Here is a 21,494-nt window from a genome sequence, read left to right as displayed (position 1 = left end):
TGTCATCACCATTATGAGGTATATTAAGGTATCGTGGATGGGTTGCAAGTCCATGACCATAATGAGTGGAATGAAACACGATCCATGGACATAAACTTTATTATTAGGATTTAGTGTTATGGATGAATCCTCTATTGGTTATCAATAACCTCCAAGGGTTCTATAGTTTCCATGAATAGGGCACCTATGCACCAAGAATGTGTCTAAGTTCTAACCAAGATCACAAGAGGAAAATCATGGGTCTTGTGCTCTAAATGACATTTGTTGGGCTCAATTTATATGAATAACACCTACAACCCACAAATTTTGTAAGGGTATAGTATTGAATGCATACTCGAACAACCACATTTCCCTCTTGAATGATATCTCTAGCCTATTAAAGGGATACAAGTGCCATGATTAAACCACAACACATGCCTTGAATAAAATTGTGTCTCAATCCCACAACAAGAATCATTCTTAGGGCCATGGTCAAGATTTTTTAACATTCAAATGGGATACAAGTTCCATTTGTGGGTTTTGTGAATTGGAAATGGGCCTTAATGTCTAAGCATGGTCAAGGATAAAAAAGGCTTGAGTCCTAAATGAACCTTTTATAGTTCAAGCCATTAGATCCCTATAACAATAGTGTAGCCGCCTTATTGTTATTGTTAGTTTAGCCTCCTTATTTTTATTGTTATTCCCATGTAACCCCCATATTATTATTGTTGTGACCCATAGAAGCCCACTATTTTTATTGTTGTGCCCTTACATTATTATTGTTATGTAGCCTCTGATTATATTATGACCCCTTAGACTCCTATATGTACCAAGGAGGTATTGTCATTTGTATCATCCAATAATTGTTCATTTATGTGATGTAACGGGGGTTTCCTCCTTGAAGAGGCTAATACTCAAGTCATTGATCTATCTTTTCTTATGTTTTATGATCTTGTTGCATAAAATTTGGTATCAAAGCTTTGGATCTAGGGTTTTGCTGCTCCAAACAAGTCATCTTGGAATTGTCACTATAACCTTTTTGTCTACGAGGCTTCAAATACTAAAATTTATACCACATGGAGCCGAAATTTTGGTGAACGTTGTGTACAAATTTTAGATCTTTTTCGCTCTATTTTTTGAGATATGGTCTGAAGAAGTTAGGGTTTCTGTGTGCTCCAAAATTCAGTCTCAAACATGTGAACTAGGGAAAATAGTCATAACTTTATCTTCGAGCATCATAATTTAATTTTGTAAAAAGAAACTGAAAGTGCATATATCGTAGTTTTTCATTTATCAATTTAAGGGCCGAACGCTGAAACAGTGACATGTTGCATCCCCTACAAGTTCGCTCTACTGAACCAGTCTATAAACTAGCCATCGTGGGAGATTTGACATAACGTTACCTTGAAGAATCCAATATTTCTCTAACTTGTAGCATTGGAAAGAATACTTAGAGGGCTACCACAAGACATAATCTCATACCTTTGGAGGCTAAAATTATAGAGATATAATAGTTTCAAGATCGAGCTCCTAAAATAAAGAAAATGGTGTACATTTTTTGAATTTTTGTATAACTTTTGTTTGAAAAATCAATTTGAAGTGATACAAAGGGAATAGTGAAGAATAAATATCGTTTTTTGATTCCAAATGCCTCAAAATAGAAAAATGGATACACCTAGTAAGAAACCAAAAAGCTCTAATATGACACATGAAGAAGAGGAAGAAATAGAACATGATATATCAAAATTATGAGACCAAGTGCAACAAATTTCGCTCTCGCAAAGAGTAACCAAAAATGAATTGGAAGTGATGGTGAATGTTAATATGGATGGTTTAGAAGTAAAAATATAAAGCGACATGAAAGGTTTGAAGGATGGTTTGAAATCATACGTGGAATAAATGATGAATGTCAAGATGGAAGGGTCGAAGGAAGGTTTGACAAAGTTGTTGCAAGAAAGGTTTCCTAGTGGTGACAAGGTAATCCATGAAAATCATGATGACGAAAGCAAGAATATGAATTATTATTTTAGAGATTCCAAAGATAAATATGAGGAAGTTTTATGGCAATGATCCAATAACATGGATACTACAAATGAAGAAATTATTTGATCTACATGATGTGATACACACACAAAAGGTATGCATTGCATATTTATATTTAGAACAAAATCAATTTGTCTGGTATCAATGGCTTTGTTCTCGTAAATAAATTTTCACTTAAACAATTTTTGCGGAAGAATTGGTAGCACATTATGAGAATATGAAGAGAAATACATTCTTTAGCCAATTAGTAAATCTCAAACAAAAGGGTTCAATGGCAGAGCACATTGAGGACTTCCAAATATTGACTATCAAGATAAATGATATTCTAGAGGAGCATATGATTGATGTCTTCATAGTGACTTTAAAGGATAACATCCAACATGAGGTTTGCCTTTGGGAATCTAATTCATTTGAGAAGTCATTCAAGGTGTCAAGAAAAGTTGAAAGAAAGATTATGGCAACAAGGAAGTCTACCACTCACAACTATAAAGATGGAAATGTTGTTGCTTCTAGCCTCCCATAACCTACATGGTTGACACCACAACAACTAGAGGAAAAAACAGAAAAAAGGATTTGTTATAATTGTGATAACAAATACATTAAGGGCCATAAGTGTGCTGAGAAGAAATTATTTACATAGATTTTGAAGAGGAGGAAGAAAAGGAAGAAGAAAGATCAAAAGAAGAGGATGTACACTAGGAACCAACTCTAGAGAAAGAAGAAATGAATTTGACCATATATTATAATGCAATGATAGGAATTACAACTCCTCAAACTCTCAAGATAAAAGGATATATAAAAATAATAATGTTGATCGATTATGCTAGTACCTATAATTTTATTCATTGCAAGATAACCAAGGAATTGAATTGCTTTCTATATCAACACCATAGTGTTGAGTGATGGTTGCAAATGGAGGAACTATAAATTGCTCAGAGAAGTGTCATAATATCGATCTAACCATGGGGGATATTTATTGAATAGTCTAATGCTTTAAATTCCAATGGGTGGTTCTGATGTTGTATTAGGTGTCCAATGGTTATAATCTTTAGGGATGATAACTTTTAGTTTTCAAGAACTTTTCTTGAAATTTTCTTGGGAAGGAAATGAAATTGAATTAAGGGGCATTGCAGGGAAACCAGGGAAGATAGTCAACACTAATGGCATGAAAAGGTTTTTGAAGAAAGAACAACAAGGCATAATTGTACAATTATGCTCATGAGATGTTCAAAAATCAAAATCATATGTTTCTCCCGATCTACAAAGGACATTGGATGATCATTCCAAGATATTCGAGAATCCCAAAGGCTTCCCACCTATTCATGATCATGAGCATGCTATTCACATGATTCTAGGAAGTGTTCCTCCAAACATCAGACCTTACAAATATCCCCATTCCCAAAAGAGTGAAATTGAACGCATGGTTACAAAAATGCTAGAGGAAGGTATAATTCAACTTAGCTAAAGTTGTTTCACTACTCTAGTAGTATTGGTACACAAGAAGGATAGATCATGGCGTATGTGTCCGGATTATAGGGAGATCAATAAGCTCAATATTAAAGATAAATTTCCCATTCCTCTCATTGATGAATTATTGGATGAAATACATGGAGCAATTTACTTCACCAAGCTAGATCTTCATTCAGGATGTCATCAAATTAGAATGAAGAATGAAGAAGTTCCGAAAACAACATTCAAAACTCATGAAGGTCATTACTAATTTTTGGACATGCCTTTTAGCCTTAGTAATACACCTTCCACATTTCAAGGTTTAATGAATTCCATTTTCAAACCCTTCTTTAGAAAATTTGTGTAAGTATTTTTTGATGATATACTAATCTACAACAAGTCTTGGAAGGATCATGCTTAACATGTTGACAGGGTGCTCAAACTATTGGAGGAGAAACAATTGTATGAAAAAACCTCCAAATGTTTCTTTGGGGTAAAAGTGATGGCGGGTTACCCCGCTTACACCCACAGTATGCATGTAATATGCATAATCACACTTGTCCCAGGTATTTTAACTCTCTAAGGAGTCAAAATCTTCACCCTCCAATGGTTAAGGCCCCTATTAATCAACATAGGCTAACTCCTAGCCATATATACTTATCGGGACTTTTAAGACCCTCTCATTAACCTTCATTACCCCTTAACCACGTATATATAACCTTTTCCTTTCTTAACATTGGTTATATATAAGTAACATGTAAAAACCTTCCATCAACGCTATTTCCTTATAAATCGTTACAAAGGAAACACCAACAAAACAAACCTTTCCGCTTTAGTATAGTCTTGACACGCTTCTCGAGGTTCCACCTTTATCGCAATCGGGTATTAGCTCCTCCGTAGGTCACATTAATACACACCTCCTCTGCATCCGATATGCGATTGAACTATTGGACTTCAAACATTATAAACCTGAGATCATAAATTCATCGGGTCCGCACCCATCAGAACTTTGCATTATCGCGTGTCGCTTCTGTACCCCAATCCCCGATCGACCAACTTGCATATTAAACCTCTTCCATTGATCTACTCTTAGTAGATCCAATGGTTCACATTTTCTTCTAGTTAACAACATGCACGGGGGTTAACCGCTCGATAAAGCAGTTTCCCCTCACTCCTTCGCTGCTATGTGTCCTCTGATTAGTGGAATCGAAGCCAAGCCCTCGATACCACTTACCACTGCTTTGTCGCCTGAAATACCACTCGAGGTTATAAATCTGCCTTTTCACTGCGTTAACTCCTGCACTCTTTCACATGCGATGACCATTGATCTACTCCATCGGTCGGTTCTGATAGTTCCTTTAGGTTCCTCTGTTGTTTAATTTGGACTGCTGATCACTGAGATCCAATGGTTACTCTGCACCAATGCCTCACTTCTCTGCTCGTCCCTTTTACTTAGACTTTATGCTATTTTCATTGGTTCCTCTGCGATTTTGGGGATTTCTTCAGGGTTTCGGGTTTTCACTCTTCCGCTTCCTCAGAACTTAACTTCGTGAATTCTCCCTTCGCTTCCTCTAATTCTTCAGCTAGATTCCAGGATCCCTAATGACTCCTCTGAATCATTTTCTCCCCTCTGCGCATTCTACAGAACTATGCCTATAACCCTGTTACAAAACCTGCGAATTATTAACTCACATGTAATACAATCACTCGATATTCATTCCACACATCTATACAGTTCTGGAATAAAGCTCTGTATATATAAATATAAACAATTGATTACATATTAGAGACTCTCTGTCTCTCACAGAATTGTTCTCCAGTACCAGTGGCCTCCTCCTCTACTCTGCCCATAGGCTTACATTTATACTAGAAAGCTCTGTTGAACTAATTCTGGTTCCCCTCCTAAATCTACTGAACTGACTCCTAAATCCTCTATGTCCACTTCTAACTTCATTTAATTCCTAAAAACTCTCTCTCGTTCCTCGAATCATGAAACTGCTTAAGAGTTATAATTGACTTTTAACTCTTTTGTCTTTATTAACCACTCATGTTCTCATTTATTTGAGAGCATTTACAAAACATCTCACATTATCTAATTAATTCCTATTCTATGCACTCAAAAGCCTAAATATTACATTAATTCATCACTTAGGAATCCAACTTCCTTAAAATACATGACCCCCTATGTCTACTTAATTACAATGATTTTCACTTGGGTTGAATGCTCCTGCATCAACAAGAGGTGGAATATTTGAGTATTATTGTATCTCATGAGGGTGTTAAGGTAGATCCTAGCAAAATTAAAGCCAGCAAGGAATGGAAAATCCCCACAACCCTAAAGAATATTCGAGCATTTCTCAGGTTGGTAGGGTATTATCACAAGTTTATTAAGAATTATAGGAAAATAGTAGCACCTCTAACACCATTACTAAAGAAAGGTGCATTTTTTTGGACTCTAGAAGCAATTAAGTTTTATGAACATCTTAAAGAGGCAATGTGCCAAACTTTGGTTTTAACTACTCTGGACTTCAAAAAAACCTTTATGGTGTAATGTGATGCCTCAGGAAATGGAATTGGTATTGTTTTACTGCAAGAAGGAAGACCCAATGTTTTTGAAACTCGTCTAATCAAGGAACATATTACACAAACCTATTTATGAGAACGAAATGTTGGCAATACTACATACCCTGAAGAAATGACACCCTTACCTAATGGGAAGAATTTCAAAGTTAAAACAGATCATAATAGTCTTAAATAATTTTTGGAACAAATATTATCTTAAGAAGAGCAAAAAAAATGGGTCACTAATATGTTGGGTTATGAGTTTGAAATCACCTACAAAAAAGGGAAGAAAAATGTTGTTGTAGATACGCTCTCAAGAAGGGATGAGGACGTGGAAGCATTTCTTTATGCCATTTATATTATCCAACCTGACTGGATAACTGATGCAAGGGAGGAATGGAAGAATTATGAAGAGGTGTAGACACTCATTCAAAAGTTGCAACAAGATCCCAATACCTTTGATACATTTATTTGGAAAAAGGACTCATTATGGTATAAAGATCACTTATATCTATGTGAGAATTCCCAACTCAAACAATATATTCTTTTGGATTTGCACACCTCTCCTTTAGAAAGGCACTCATGATTTTTAAAGACATACCATAGGGTCAAGAAGGAATTTTTTTGGGATGGCCTTAAATCTGATATTCAGAAGTTTGTGGTAGATGTTTGGTTTTCCAAAAAATAAAGTTGAGACAATTAAGACCTCATGTCTATTACAACCTTTAGCCATTCTAAGTCAGCGTTGAGAGAAAGTCTCAATGGATTTTATCATAGGTTTACCCAAGTTCGAAGGAAAGAGTGTCATCATGGTGGTAGTTGATAGACTTACCAAGTATGCACACTTTTGTGCATTATCTAATCCTTTTAAAGTCAGTACAGTTGCTACTGCATTTATGGAAATGATTAAAAACCTACATGCAAACCTAAAGATTATTGTAAGTGATAGAGATCCCATTTTCAATGGAAAATTTTGGACAGAATTATTTTCTTGTCTTGGTACTCAATTAGCTCATAGCTCATCTTATCATCCTCAATCTGACAAGCAAACTGAGATAGTGAACAAATTTTGTGGAAGGATATCTTTGTTGCTTTGTATATGATAAATAAACACAATTGGTTAAGTGGTTACCTTTGGCTAAATGGTGGTATAACACTTCCTTCTATACTGCAACAAAAATGACCCCATTTATGGCACTTTATGGATACCATCCACCATCCATCACATCATCTTTAAGAGAATATTCCAAGGTTCAAGAAGTGGAAGATCACATCGAGCACAACAACAAGTTCTCCAACTCTTAAAGGATAACCTCACTCTCGCACAAAATTGAATGAAACAACAAGAAAAGAAGCATCATAATGAAATATTTTTTGATGTAGGAAACTGGGTGTTTTTATGGCTACAACTATACAAACAAATGTCCCTCAAGCAAGCTAAGAAGGATAATAAGTTATCACCCATGTACTATGGTCCTTAAAAGGTTTTGCAAAAGATTGGTACTATGGCATACAAATTGAAGTTGTCTGCATCTTACCAAGGACACCTAGTTTTCCATGTTTCATGCTTAAAAAAGGTTATTGGTGACAAGCTCCTAGTTCAAACAATATTGCGAGAATTTGACAAGAAAGGAAAAATTGTATTGGAGATTGAATTAGTCACATAAACAAGAACCCAAAAAATACATAATAGATCAATTCCAAAGTATGTCATTAAGTGGAAGAACTTACCCACTAAAGATTCCACATGGGAGGATGAGAATTTTATACAGAAGCATCCATAATTACTCAAGAGTTGAGGAAATTTTTTTTTTTTGAAGGAGATGGGCATGTCAGGTCTCCATAATACTAATGTATCCTCCTTATTGTTATTGTTAGTGTAGTCCCTTATTGTTATTGTTGTGCTCATGTGGCCTCCATATTGATATTGTTGTGCCCTATAGAAGCCCACTGTTGTTATTGTTGTGCCCTTACATTATTATTGTTATGTAGGCTCTAGTTATATTGTGACCCCTTAGACTCCTATATATACTAAGGAGGTCTTATCATTTTTATCATCTAAGAATTGTTCATTTATCTGATGTAAAGGAGGTTCCCCCTCAAAGAGGCTAATTTTCAAGTCATTGATCTATTTTTTCTTTTGTTTTATGATTTAGTTGCATAACACAATCACTATACTTAGGTGAAGAAAACAATTGGGACATAGGCCCCAAACTCTATTTCTCATGAAAAATTACTATGAATACCTACAAACCACAACATAAGCCCACTTTAAAGACTCCTGGGCATCAAATTTGTATATGGATGTAAAGAGGAGGTTTTTTGCAATAAGGATGGGTCACAAAGCTTTTGAATGTGGCCGAGGAAGGAAAATAAGTACCTCAAGATTATGTTGAATGTTCTCAAGCTCAAGATCCTTGAATAGTCCTTCAACCAACATATAAGTTCTTTGTATGGGTTCTTTACATACCTCTCACTGGGATACAAATGCCATCAAAAGGTTTTGTGCACTAAAAATGAGTATTAATTCCTAAACATGGTCAAGAGTGGAAATAAGGGTCTTCATCCCTCATTAAGTCTTCTCAAGAGTCAAGCACTATGAACCAAACCTAGACACAAAGACATAAGCTTGCATTAAAGGGTCATTGTTCTAGGAAATGGATATGGGTGCCATTAAGATGTTTTACACAATGTTGATTAATCTTTATTATCAAAACCTTGACCATAGTTGTAGTATAGAAAAATAAATCTTAAACTTGTGACCATAGTCCAAACAACAACCTTATATCCTAAACTTAGCTTCTCAAACCTAAACACCATGATCATGTCCTCAAATTACCACATTCTATTTATATTAATTATCAGTTACCCCAATAATTCTCATACATTTTTTTTTACAATTATAAAATATATAATTTTTTTCCCTTAGCTTTTATATTTTCTATCTCAAGTAAAAAAACTAATTATTTTAAAACATTCCATCATTTTAACATTTGATGAACAAGCATTATATTTTATATTTTTGAAAATTGTCTAAATTTCTGCGTTTTTTTTACAATATATTCTCATTTGTAATGAAGTTGCATATGTACCATTCATAATTTTTCCTATCACCATACTGTTGGTTTCCAGATTTCTCTCACAGTTAACTTCTCATGACAGCGACGCATGAATTTATACCGGTCTTGCAATAATCAAATCCATTTGACATTGATGACTTTGATCCATAGGGTCATGAATTACACTTCACTGTGCCTATTATTATTCTTCTTGTTGAAATTCATGTTTGGCTGTGCAGGTTTGGTCAGTGTTTTGAGTACAGTTGATGCCATCCGCCCTTTCAGGGTGAAGCAGAGCGTTGCAGACAACAATGGCCTCCTCCACTGTGAAAAACAGCGCATTCTGCCCAAGAGCATCCATAAATTTCGACCTGCGCAGCTTCTCTATCCCATGCCTCCCAGGATTCGCCAGTACAAGCTGCCATGACACAATTAATATTCAATATAATGCAATAATACATCAACACTAGTACTTCAAAAATTACCTGAAGTTGACGCTGCTCCAGTTGCTTTCTCAGTTCGTTAAGGGTATTGATCCCGCTCGTGTCGATACTCGTCACAGCTGGCAAAATTGGCAGGCCTTAATTAGTAAATGGATAGTTATCAGACCACATTAATTCTAAATCTGTTCATATCAAAATCAATGGCGATGAAGACGATACTCACAACCCATGTCCAGCACCACGTAGCGAAGAGTGTGTTGATTGAGCTTGGCCAGGGTTTCTTCTTCTTCCTCTATCCATCTCAGAATTCTGTAATCACCAAAACCAAAACCTTTCTGCTAAAATTAGCACAAAAATATATTCTAAAAATTATCATTAAAATTACAATATTATTTTATATTTAAAGGGCGTAGTTTAATTTATAAATAAAATAATTTGTTTCACTTGAATCAAGAAAGAACGCAATTTTTTATTATTTAAAATCATTTTTTGAATGTATAAATAGATTCAACACTTTGAAACGCTGCTGAGGAGTCAAATTCTACAGATTAAACAATTTAAACTCAACTTTTTGCTAAAATTAACTAGAAAATATATTATGAAAAAGACCATTTCGTCTATAAAATTAAACAGATTCAAAAACAATTTATCACCTATAACCTCAAAATTAAAGGAAATACTCAGGCTAACTTATCCTCTTGATTGAAGTAAGCCTTCCCTACATTAAATTCATGGGTATGAATAGGTATCTTATACAAAGTTATACAACATGGAGGCCAGGAAGTTTCTTAAAATTTCTTTGACTCTAGCCAAAAGGTCCATGTTCGGCTCAATCAAGGTAGCATAAGAATGTCCATTGGGAACAAAGGAGGAGATTATCTTGTAGAATCAAGATAATATAAAAAATACCATTACTTCCAAATTTAAGGAGAAATTGTGGGGAAATAAAGAGCTAGGGGAAAAAAGAAATTTCTAAACCCAAAATTATTTCTCTATCTTGACTAGTGATAAGAAGAAAATGAACATTACCATGATAGTAAAACTAAAGAAAATGAACATTGCCAAAATAATAAAACTAAGTGTCGGTGAATTCCCAAAACACCATCGGATTTAAGAGTATGATATTAAAAAAGTTTAAGATGAAAAAAGCTTTCTTTTAAATTATTCATTTTATATTCACATTCAATCAAATTTTCAAAATATTTAAAACAATATCAACTTTTTTAACCTTTTACATAAGATAAACCATATAAATTTTAGTACAGACATAGAAATAATAAAAATGGGTATAAAAAAAAACCAATTAAATTACCCCCACACTAAAAAGAGCAATGGACAAACCTCTCTTTCAAATAGGTGCAGTTGGCGAAAAATATTGGAGAATCGATGCGCAGTATGAGAATGCCTGGAACTCTGGTGGCATGAGGATATTGCTCTCTACTTCTATACATCGATGTTCCAGGAATACTTCCAAGAACTGCAGTATGAGGCCTCATGATGTGCATCAATAATCTTAACAATGAAATGGATACCTGCAAGATAATCATCATATTCATCCATGGAAACATTGCCGGGTTTCACAGGTTTAATTAAATTAGTATAACATTCAAGAAATACTTGTGTTCATAGCATACCGCGATTGCAAGGCCAACTTCAACGCTGGCAAGAACAACGCCCAAGTAGCCTCCCAAACAAACGAAGAAATCGATTCTGTCCACCTTCCAGAGATGATAGGCACTGTGGATGTCGATCAAGCCCAGCATGGCCGAGATAATTATGGATGACAAGACCACAGTAGGAGTGTAATAGAAGAGAAAAGTCAGAAACAGAAGAGTTATCATTACAGCGGTGGCCATTACTACGTTTGAGAATGCTGTTTTACATCCGGCATTGAAGTTCACTGCAGACCTTGAAAACGCACCTGCAACCAATTTGCTAATCCTTTTAATTGTAGATTTCAGAAATCGCAGAGACATGAACCAAAGCAGTCACATCTCTATAAAATTTCAAAAATATTTAATCAACACTTTTTTATTAATCTTTAAAATCACAAAATATTTTTGAATTCAAATTAAAAAATTATTTGTTTAACTTAGCTCTCATTATTTTATATCTAATTCCAAAATATTCCCAAAATCTATAGTCTAAATATAAATACCATACGATACAAAACATAAAATATTACACATACTATGAAAAATAAGATATTTAAATAACCTAACCTGTTGTAACATAACAGGTTGTGCATGACCCTACTATGTTCATGATGCCAATGGCTATCACCTCTTTGTTGCCATCAATGTGATAGTTCTTGAGCAGAGAAAAGGTCCTTCCAATAGCTATTCCTTCCTGCACAAATTAGCAATAAAAAATTACTAGCATTTTCTGGCTGAGAGGAGTGATTTGAGATCAATCAATTGCTTATTACAGAGGACGTTTTCTCTTACAGTCAGGGAAACGAGACCCGATATAAGTCCTGCCTTCAAACTGACCTTCAGGTACTTGCCACTGCAGACTAATTGGCCAATGGACACAGGGTTTAGACCCTTCTTCAAGTGACCCACCTGTCCTGAGCCCGAATTAAATTAGAGCAGAAATCTTGGTAAATTAATACATACAAAATTCATACAAAAGGATCAGATTATTTCCATACAATTTCCACTCCGTGCTTATCTGCATGCGTGATAAAAACCAGCAGACTGCCTATAATGACTGATATCAGCGGAGTAGCAGCAGAGATCCAGAATAACCGTGGCCTTTTCTTACTCTGCAACCACATAACACAATTTCTTTATCAAGCATTTGTGTTTCGGTGGTGGCATAAATCTATAATCATCGGTAATTTTTTCTGATTAATTTTGTCTTAATTTTAGTGAAGATTTTTAATAATTAAGTGGTTTTCTTTACGAAGTTTTAATGGTATTTAATTTATTTATGTATTTAAAATTTTAATTATAAAATAAATTATTCCAAATTGTATAACTAATTTAAAAAAAAATTATTGAGACAATTTTGTCGTAATGCTAAGTTTCATCATTGATTTTTATATTAACAAAACCTTTGTCACAATGTGAGCTTGAGCTTAAACCATGTTTGAACTATACATTATTCATATACATTTAGTGCCATATAAAATATAAAATAATGTTTTAGAAATTTTACCATTTTTGAATGATGACAATAATTGAAAATTTAATATACCCTTTAAATAGAGGAGAAATCTGTTTTAATGTATTTAGATTTCAATAATTAAAAGTTTTCAACAAAAATAAATAGCCTGAGCTAGATGACATCCTTGTTAATCTAAAGTCAAAGCCTGTTCACGTGTGTTTTGCCTAATGTATTTTCTAAATCCATATAAACTACCTCTTAACATTATATTAAATAAAAGAGATAAACATTATATTAAATAAAAGATATCTCTTTAATGTGAAATGGATATGTAAATTTTTATATATTGATAGATACATTATGCAAATTCATAAATACAAAATAATAAATATAAAGAAAAAATGTTTCTTATTGTTATGACTTTTTTTCAATTTCTGTTATGATTTTTTTCTCTGGTTTTCTAAGTTGTTTCTTTTATATAAGAAGTGTGGTGTGAATCTGGATTATTATGAAAATTTAATGAATAGGAGTGGAGTTAATCGTTAACTTCACTCTTCTGCATTTTTGTGAATTTAGATTATTATGAAAATTTAATGAATAGGAGTGAAGTTAATTTAATTGTTAACTTTACTTTTGTGCATTAGAAGTGTTGTGTGAATCTAGAGTAATATGAAAATTTAATGAATAAGAGTGAAGTTAATTATTAACTTTACCTGTGCATTAGATTTATAAAGTATTTCGAATTTTATAAATAAGTGCAATTATACATTAATAATAGGGAATATTTATTTTTATTTTTTTAAGAGAAAAAAAAAGCATCATTGATTATATTAAGATAATATAAAAACAAACATAAGATACATAAAGGTGGCATATGACAACCACAAAAGAGGCATCACGGAGAAAAAGCAAATGCCAAAAGTCCATAAAGAAACATATACAACAGCACAAACCAGACCATGACATATAAAACTGTGTATACAAAGTGTTGTGCGAATCTAAAAGCTAGAAACTAAATTGCGTTACTATTTAGTTTTTAGTTTTGATGTATTAGAATTAATTTTTATTTATCAAATTTCTAAAATATTTTGAAATTTAAAATTAATTTAAATTCAATAATACATTAATAAAAAAAATTATGTAAAAAACTGTGTGAATTCTAAATATTCCAAAAATCTAAAATACAAAAACTTACTATTTAACTTGGCTTATGAGTCTAGAATATTATGAAATCTGCAATTTGTTTTTCATTAATTTTAATAGGAGATTAATAATAAGATATTCCTATTCTAAAGTTTTTGGAAAGGTTAATTGTTTTTAACCATATAAAATCTATTTTTTCTTAATTCATTACTATAAATAAATCATGTATAAAGCGGGCTTTACTAACGATGTAACGGGCGGCCAGGAGAAAAATCAGAAAGAATCCTCCAAGCACGATGGTTTCCCATCTCCACTGCGCAACACAGTGTTCCAACGTCAGCAAGCCTGATCAGTGGCAGTTTTATGAGAAAGAAAAGAAATTGAAGCAAATGAATTTATTGATCAGGGAAACCTTGTCAGCTTGTTCTGAAACCGAGCGGACGATAGAAACTATGTCTGTCTTAGTAGTAAAATGCTTAAGTCCGAGGATGCCTTTGAGCTGCTGAAGGGACACAACAGTGGCTACGCCCGCCATGAATCCCACTATAGTTGCGTGAGAAAGTAGGTCTATGATGAACCCTAACCTGCTCCATAGAATATCAAATCAGAAAGGAGCAATTGAAAAAAATTCCAGGAGCATAGCCTTAGTGAGTAATTGGGTTTGGAATATGAATATATAAATTTATCATGTCATACCTCAAAATGCCCATGGATGCTTGGAAAACACCAGCAAATAAGGTGGCTGTCATGGCCAAACGTACATAGAGCTCAGGGTTATGAGTTGGTGAGACCTCATGGCTGAGCATTGAACCAAGTAGAATCGACACAGAGGCGATCGTGCCTACTGCAAGATCCTTTGAGCTCCCCAATATTGCATAGATTAGTGGAGGAACGAAGCTCGAATCTACGAAATATTAACAGTAAAATCAGAAAGTGGGATTTATCAAAAATTAAATAATTATTACCCTATCTCCTCTCAAAATCTAAGGAATTATCCTGAATTGGTAAAGGTAAGAGGTTTAAATCTCCCTACTAATATGTCGTAAATTATAAGAGGTTGTCAATATAATTTCCATGTTGAATTATTCAAATCTTGAGATCTCTCTTTGTTTCATATTAAAATGGGTTTATATATTAATAATGAAATGAGTTAACAGTGTTGGGTAATTTAAGGTGGTGTTTTATGTATTTGTGGATAGTAAAGTATAAGAGGTTGTTAATATAATTTTTATGTTGAATGGTTTAAATTCTTAGATCTCTGTTTCATATTAAGATGGGTTTATAAATTAATAATAAAATGAGTTAATAGTATTGGTAATTTAGGGTGGTGTTTTATGTTTTTTGAAAAGTATTTTTACCTTGTTCAGATTTATTTATAACATTGAACTGTAAATTATTTATTTATTTTAAATATTAAAATTTTTATGTATAAATTCATTATTTTAATATTTAATATTTAAATAAAATATAAAATTAATTATGATGATGATGATGGTTGTTAACGTCCACTGAGACCAAATAATGATCTATCGGACCTAAAAAGATGAATTATTTATTTTGATTTATGATTTTATTCCGATGCTCAAAAAGCTTGGAGAGAAGCCTCCCGAGTTCACTATAATTTTGGCATTGTAAAAGGCTAGAAAGGTCAGTATTGTAACAAAGGTTGTGAAATTGAGATCTAATGTGGTTGTATGCAGGGCACTCTAAGAGGAAGTGGTTTTCATCCTCGATGCTCTTATTCTCACAAATATGGCAGATCCTTTCCATCCATGGCGTTTTAGGAACTACCCAGCGGCCAGTCTCACTATGGAGCTCATGAGAATTCGTTCTAATCTTTGCTATATTAATTTTCTTTTTTGAGCTAGTTAGAATAGAGAGATACTTTTGATCCTCAAGGGTGGGGTTGATGACCTTCTTATAATAACTTAATTTTCTTTTAGACGCTAAATCTTTCTCACACCACAATTTTTCTTTGAACTTAGAAGTAACAATATCTTTAATGTTATTTATGTTTTGCAAAGCATCATTCTCATTGATCTCCCAATAGCTTAACCAGGCCCTTGTGTCCTTATGCCATCCTCGGTTAAGCCTCAGGTGATTTTGGCTGGAAGTTAAAGCTAGCTTAGGAAGTCTATGATTGTCTATGTTATTGAGCTTGTGCTTGTACATCAGAAACCTGAGCATAGCTAGGCTCTCAATAGAAGAAAGACCTGCTTCTATAAGGAGAATAGGATAGGGTGTATTACTTTTAATTTTCAGGTTATAAGTTATAAAACGCTTCTGGATTTGCTCAATCTTCCTCCATGATTCTCTGGAGATGCTGCAGCCCCAAACTTCACAGCCATATAAGATAACAGGAGTGACTAAGGTTTCAAAGAGGAACTTCTTTTTATCCCACATTACGAGGTTTGCTGTTTTACAATTATTTTCAAGACCAAAATAAGCTTTCCATCCCCCATTGATCCTTTTCTCAATGCTATGGTTCCAGTTGAGCTTGTGATGGATATCAATTCCTAGGTACTTGTAAGAATACACTTCCTCCAAGTTATTATTGTCATACGTAAAATTAGCGCAAGTGTCCTTTTTAGATTTGATAATCATAACTTTTGTTCTGTCTGTGTTAACAGTCATACCCATGGTAGAGCAGAAATCCTTAAGAAGCTTGAGTTGCTTATCAAGATCAGAAGGGCACCTTGCCAGAAGAACAATATCGTCAGCATAGAGAAGAAGGATAATGACTATCCCAGCTAAGATTGTGCCACCACATCCTGCTTCTTCTATATTAGAAATTAAAAATTTTATTAATCAATATATAGAATATTTTAATATTATATAAATATTGAAATATATATTCATTATTATTATCTCAATGCATAATAACTTTACAGAATTAATTAAAAAATAAATAAATAAATTTAATATTTATATGTTAAAAATGATTATTACACCAATATCTTAAACAATAATTTTACCAAATTAGTTAAGAAATCAATAAAAAACTAATATTTATGTTAAAAATAAACTATTTCACCAACAATAATATTAAATAGTTAACTTTTTTTTAATCAAATAAAATATTTTTTTATAAACCATTTATTTATAAATTTTTATATAATTTAAAAATAATATTTATCTAAACAACACTATATAACCCATCACATGCCTATATAATTCATCACTATCATTACCTATAAAATAAAATAACTTAATACAATTTTCAATTTTCATATATACTGAATATAATCTCCAATCAATTAAAAACATACCATATAACAATATAATATTTATAATATATAATGTACAATGCATTCGTCACTATCTTTAGATATAAAATAAAATGATTTAATACGATTTCAATTTTCATATATACTATGTATAATCTCCGATAAATTAAAAACATATAATATAACTATATAATATTTATAATATATGTTATACAATGCATACATAAAAGAGGATAGCTTACAATTTCTATGATGATGATGATGATTAACCTCCCCTGAGATCAAACAATGGTTTATCGGACATAAAGAAACAAATTATTTATTTTGATTTAAGATTTTATTCCTATGCTCAAAAAGCTTGGAGAGAAGCCTCCCGAGCTCACTATAATTTTGACATTGTAAAAGGCTAGGAAGTTCAGTATTGTAACAAAGATTGTGAAACTGAGATCTAATGTGGTTGTACGCGGGGCACCCTAAGAGGAAGTGGTTTTCATCCTCGATGTTCCTATTCTCACATATATGGCAATCCTTTCCATCCATGGCATTTTAGGAACTGCCCAACATATATGGCAGATACTTTCCATCCATGGCGTTTTAGGAACTGCCCAACTTGGAGCTCATGAGAATTTGTTCTAATCTTTGCTATATTAATTTTCTTCTTTGAGCTAGTTAAAATAGAGAGATACTTTTGATCTTTTAGGGTGGGGTTGATGACCTTCTTATAATAACTTAATTTTCTTTTAGCTGCTAAATCTTTCTCACACCACATTTTTTCTTTGAAATTAGAAGTGACAATATCTTAAATGTTATTTGTGTTTTGCAATGCATCATTTTCGTTGATCTCCTAATAGTTTAACTAGGCCCTTGTGTCTTTATGCCACCCTTGATTGAGCCTTCGGTGGTTTTGGCTAGAATTTAAAGCTAGCTTAGGAAGTCTATGATCGTCTATGTTATTGAGTTTGTGCTTGTACAACAACAACCTAAGCATGTCTAGGCTCTCACTATGGGAAAGACCTCCTTCTATAAGGAGAATATGATAGGTGGTATTATTTTTAATTTTCACGTTATAAGTTATAAAACGATTCTAGATTTGCTCAATCTTTCTCCATGATTCTCTGGAGATGCTGCAACCCCAAACCTCACAACCATATAAGATAACAGGAGTGACTAAAGTTTCAAAGAGGAACTTATTTTTATCCCACATTACGAGGTTTGCTATTTTACAATTATTTTCAAGACCAAAATAAGCTTTCCACCCCCATTAATCCTTTTCTTAATGCTATGGTTCCAGTTGAGCTTGTGATGAATATCAATTCTTAGGTACTTGTAAGAATACACTTCATCGATTAAAAATATATAACAAGCATTTATAATTTTTATCAATAAACAATTAATGATATAAAATATGTTAATATAAATTGAACATATCAATATAACCTTTTGGGGTTACATAAGAAAATTTATTTATTGTTATTTAAAAATATTTATAATTGTGTAAAGAGTTTTTCAAAATAAAATATATATGTAATTTCTTCCTAGTTTAAAATTAAATTAATATATATATATTTTTAAAAATAATAATAATAAAATAATTATTAAACGATAAAAACAATATAAATGATAATAAATAACAATTTTTTTTATATATTTGATTAATTTTAAATTATTTATTTTTAATTTTACAATTTAAAATAAAAGAAATGTATCATTCCTTATTTAAGATAGAACTATTATATAGCATTTGAAAAATATAATAATAATAAAAATAATATGTTACTTTTAATCATCAACAAATTATTTAAAATAATATTGTATCAACATACACATATAGATATATATGAGAAAAAGATGTGTAATTCTTTGAGAAAGTAAGTGTATATATATATATATATATATATCAAAACAATTAAAAATATAAATACAAAAATCTTATGCTTAAAATGTTTGTTTTATTTATATGTGTTCAAAATGAATTAGGTGTTCAGTATGTGTTGTGAAGTCTAGGGTTGGAGAAAGATTGAGATGATTCAAAAGAAATTCATAGTCTCTTCCTCTCTTAGTCGAAGCTAGCCTCTAATTTTAGTCAAAACCCCAAGCATGGGTGGCATAAGGATGCTCAATTTTGGCTTAACCATTGGGGGATAAATGAAGAGATCATTCTGGGAAGAAAGGATAGTGTAAAAGGTACTATCACCTCCAAATTTAAGCATAAACTATGGGAAGATAAGGAGTCGGAGGGTAAAAGGAAGCTAAGATATTATAGGGAGGTGATCAACCCTGATATTATAAGTAGGTGATCAACCCCACCCTTGAGAACCAAAATTCAACCACTAGGGATAAATGAGGAGGTCTTCCTCCGAAGCAAGGATAGTGTCAAAGATATTATCACCTCCAAATTTAAGGATAAGCTATGGGAGGATAAGGAATAGCATAAGGAGTTGGAGGGTAAAAGGAAGCTAAGATATTATAAGGAGGTGATCAACCCCACACTTGAGAAAGGATGAAAACACTTTCTTTTAGAGTGTCCGACCCTTACTCCTTACTCACATCTACTCTCATTTTTCTAACATCTGTCACACTTCCAATCTTCTTAACTTGTTAAGTCAGCCCAACTATAGTGGTCTTGGGGCACTTCTTTTTTAGCATACAATAAGATTCTAAAGAATTATAATTAGATTAGGTCGTCGTCGCGTGGTGGTGGTGGTGGTGGTGGTGGTGGTGGTGGTGGTGGTGGTGTATGGAGTCTGTCAAAAATAAGCATAAATACTCTCCATACTTAATAAAGTTGGATTAAGATGAATCTACCCTAATTATAATTACATAAAATATATATTATAGTTATTTTGTTAAATTAAATTTTAATTAAAGGTAATCTTCATGTTAAATAGAAAAACAATCAACCTAATATGACATGCTATCATCAATATAATATAATATTTGATGAATATTAAGCATATCATAAAACATTTTTAATCCCAACAACTGTAATCGATCACATAAAAAAAAAAAAAATCACGCACTAATAAACTGTTATATTAAACTTATCTTCAATCTTTACGCGCTAATAACTTGTTATGTTAAACATAACTTCAGAACAAAAAACAGCCTAAGCTGCATAATTATTTTTCCATGGAAATATCCTACCTAGCATGCTGCGTTCTTAAAAAATATTCTATGGAGATATCCCACAGCAAATTGATGTCAAATAAGTATTCTATTCTGTCATATAGATTTAAAAAGGAAACAATGGCAGTACTCACAGAGTCCCATCACAGGTGGAAGATTGGCCAGCTTTGCGTAGCTTATGCCCTGCATCAATCAAACAATTTAATAAGAAAGAAAGAAATATATATATATATGAATGCAATAATCTATATTATTAGATGACCTGTGGAATGGCAAGGCTGGCAATGGTAATGCCAGAGACAATATCCGATTTGAAGAGACCAAAAGAATATGTGGGCAACCATTCGAGGATGGGAAATGCATACTGAAGACCAATAACCCATTTGCGCCTCCTTGGCTGATTCCTAAATCGTCGAAACGGATCGTCAGGGAACAACATTTCCTTTACTGCATTCCTCAATCCACCAGTCTTGCTCTCATCAACAGGCCGATCCTTCACAGTTATTATGTCAAACATTGCTGACTTCTCCAGATCTTCAGTACTCGTTCCATGCTCATCTACTCTTTCCATTAGACTCTAACAATCTCTTCTAATGTCAATAACCTGCACTTAGAAACTCTTCTTGATATTACATAGGACTATATCAGTTATAATATATTTTTGGAGACTTGAACACACGCAGTTAGGAAAACAAATTGTTCATCAAATTAAAATTTTTATAGATTTCTTTTGAATGTCAAGAAACTTTTTTTGATATCACATAAAATTTTTATAGATTTCTTTTGAATATCAAGAAACTTTTTTTGATATCACATAAAATTATATCAGATACAATATATCATTGGAAACTTAAACACACACGCAACTAGAAAAACAAATTATTCATCAAATTAAAATTCTCATAAACTCTTCTTGATATCACATAAAACTATATCAATTACAATATATCTCTAGAAACTTGAACCCACCCAACTAAAAGATGAATTGCTCATCGCAACTAAAAGACAAATTGCTCATCGAATTAAAATTCTCACAGATTCTTCTATATTCAGAATGCCGTGGAAAGAAAGGAATATACACAGAAAGCTCGATCCATCCGTCCATTGAGAAGCAACGCAACATGTGGTTGAAGTCTAATAATTGGAAAGGACAGTCTGTTTAACTTGAAAATTAATTATGAATTACAGTACATCTTAAGCAAACATGCAATCATGGCGTTGTTAATCAATGCTTTCGAATGCCCACCAACTGGAATCTTAAAACTGATTGAACGCCCACTAACTCGAATCTTAAAAATGATGCAAACTCCCACTAACTATAAATGTAAATCTGATTAAAAATCGGGTAAGAT

General features: G+C 32.7%; 1 protein-coding gene across 1 annotated transcript; it reads right to left on the bottom strand.

Moving 5' to 3' along the window:
* Window positions 1-9,262: 9,262 nt before the first annotated feature.
* On the bottom strand, window positions 9,263-20,811 carry LOC149208286 (sulfate transporter 3.1-like). Its single transcript, XM_089394043.1, has 13 exons — window positions 20,405-20,811; window positions 20,277-20,325; window positions 14,486-14,693; window positions 14,202-14,373; window positions 14,037-14,102; window positions 12,189-12,302; window positions 11,983-12,099; window positions 11,758-11,884; window positions 11,170-11,456; window positions 10,877-11,067; window positions 9,759-9,844; window positions 9,578-9,654; window positions 9,263-9,510 (listed from the first exon to the last, which is right to left on the bottom strand). Exons 1-13 carry the CDS (start codon window positions 20,711-20,713, stop codon window positions 9,295-9,297), a joined length of 2,019 nt encoding a protein of 672 aa, XP_089250169.1. The 5' UTR covers window positions 20,714-20,811; the 3' UTR covers window positions 9,263-9,294.
* Between the last annotated feature and the right edge of the window lie 683 nt (window positions 20,812-21,494).

This window comes from Pinus tabuliformis, chromosome 1_2 (genome assembly GCF_031772625.1).
Source record: "Pinus tabuliformis cultivar Carrire ecotype Pingquan chromosome 1_2, CPIR1, whole genome shotgun sequence".
Classification (NCBI taxonomy): Eukaryota; Viridiplantae; Streptophyta; class Pinopsida; order Pinales; family Pinaceae; genus Pinus; species Pinus tabuliformis.
Note: the sequence above shows the minus strand (reverse complement) of the source record. Positions and strands in the feature narration are given on the sequence as shown.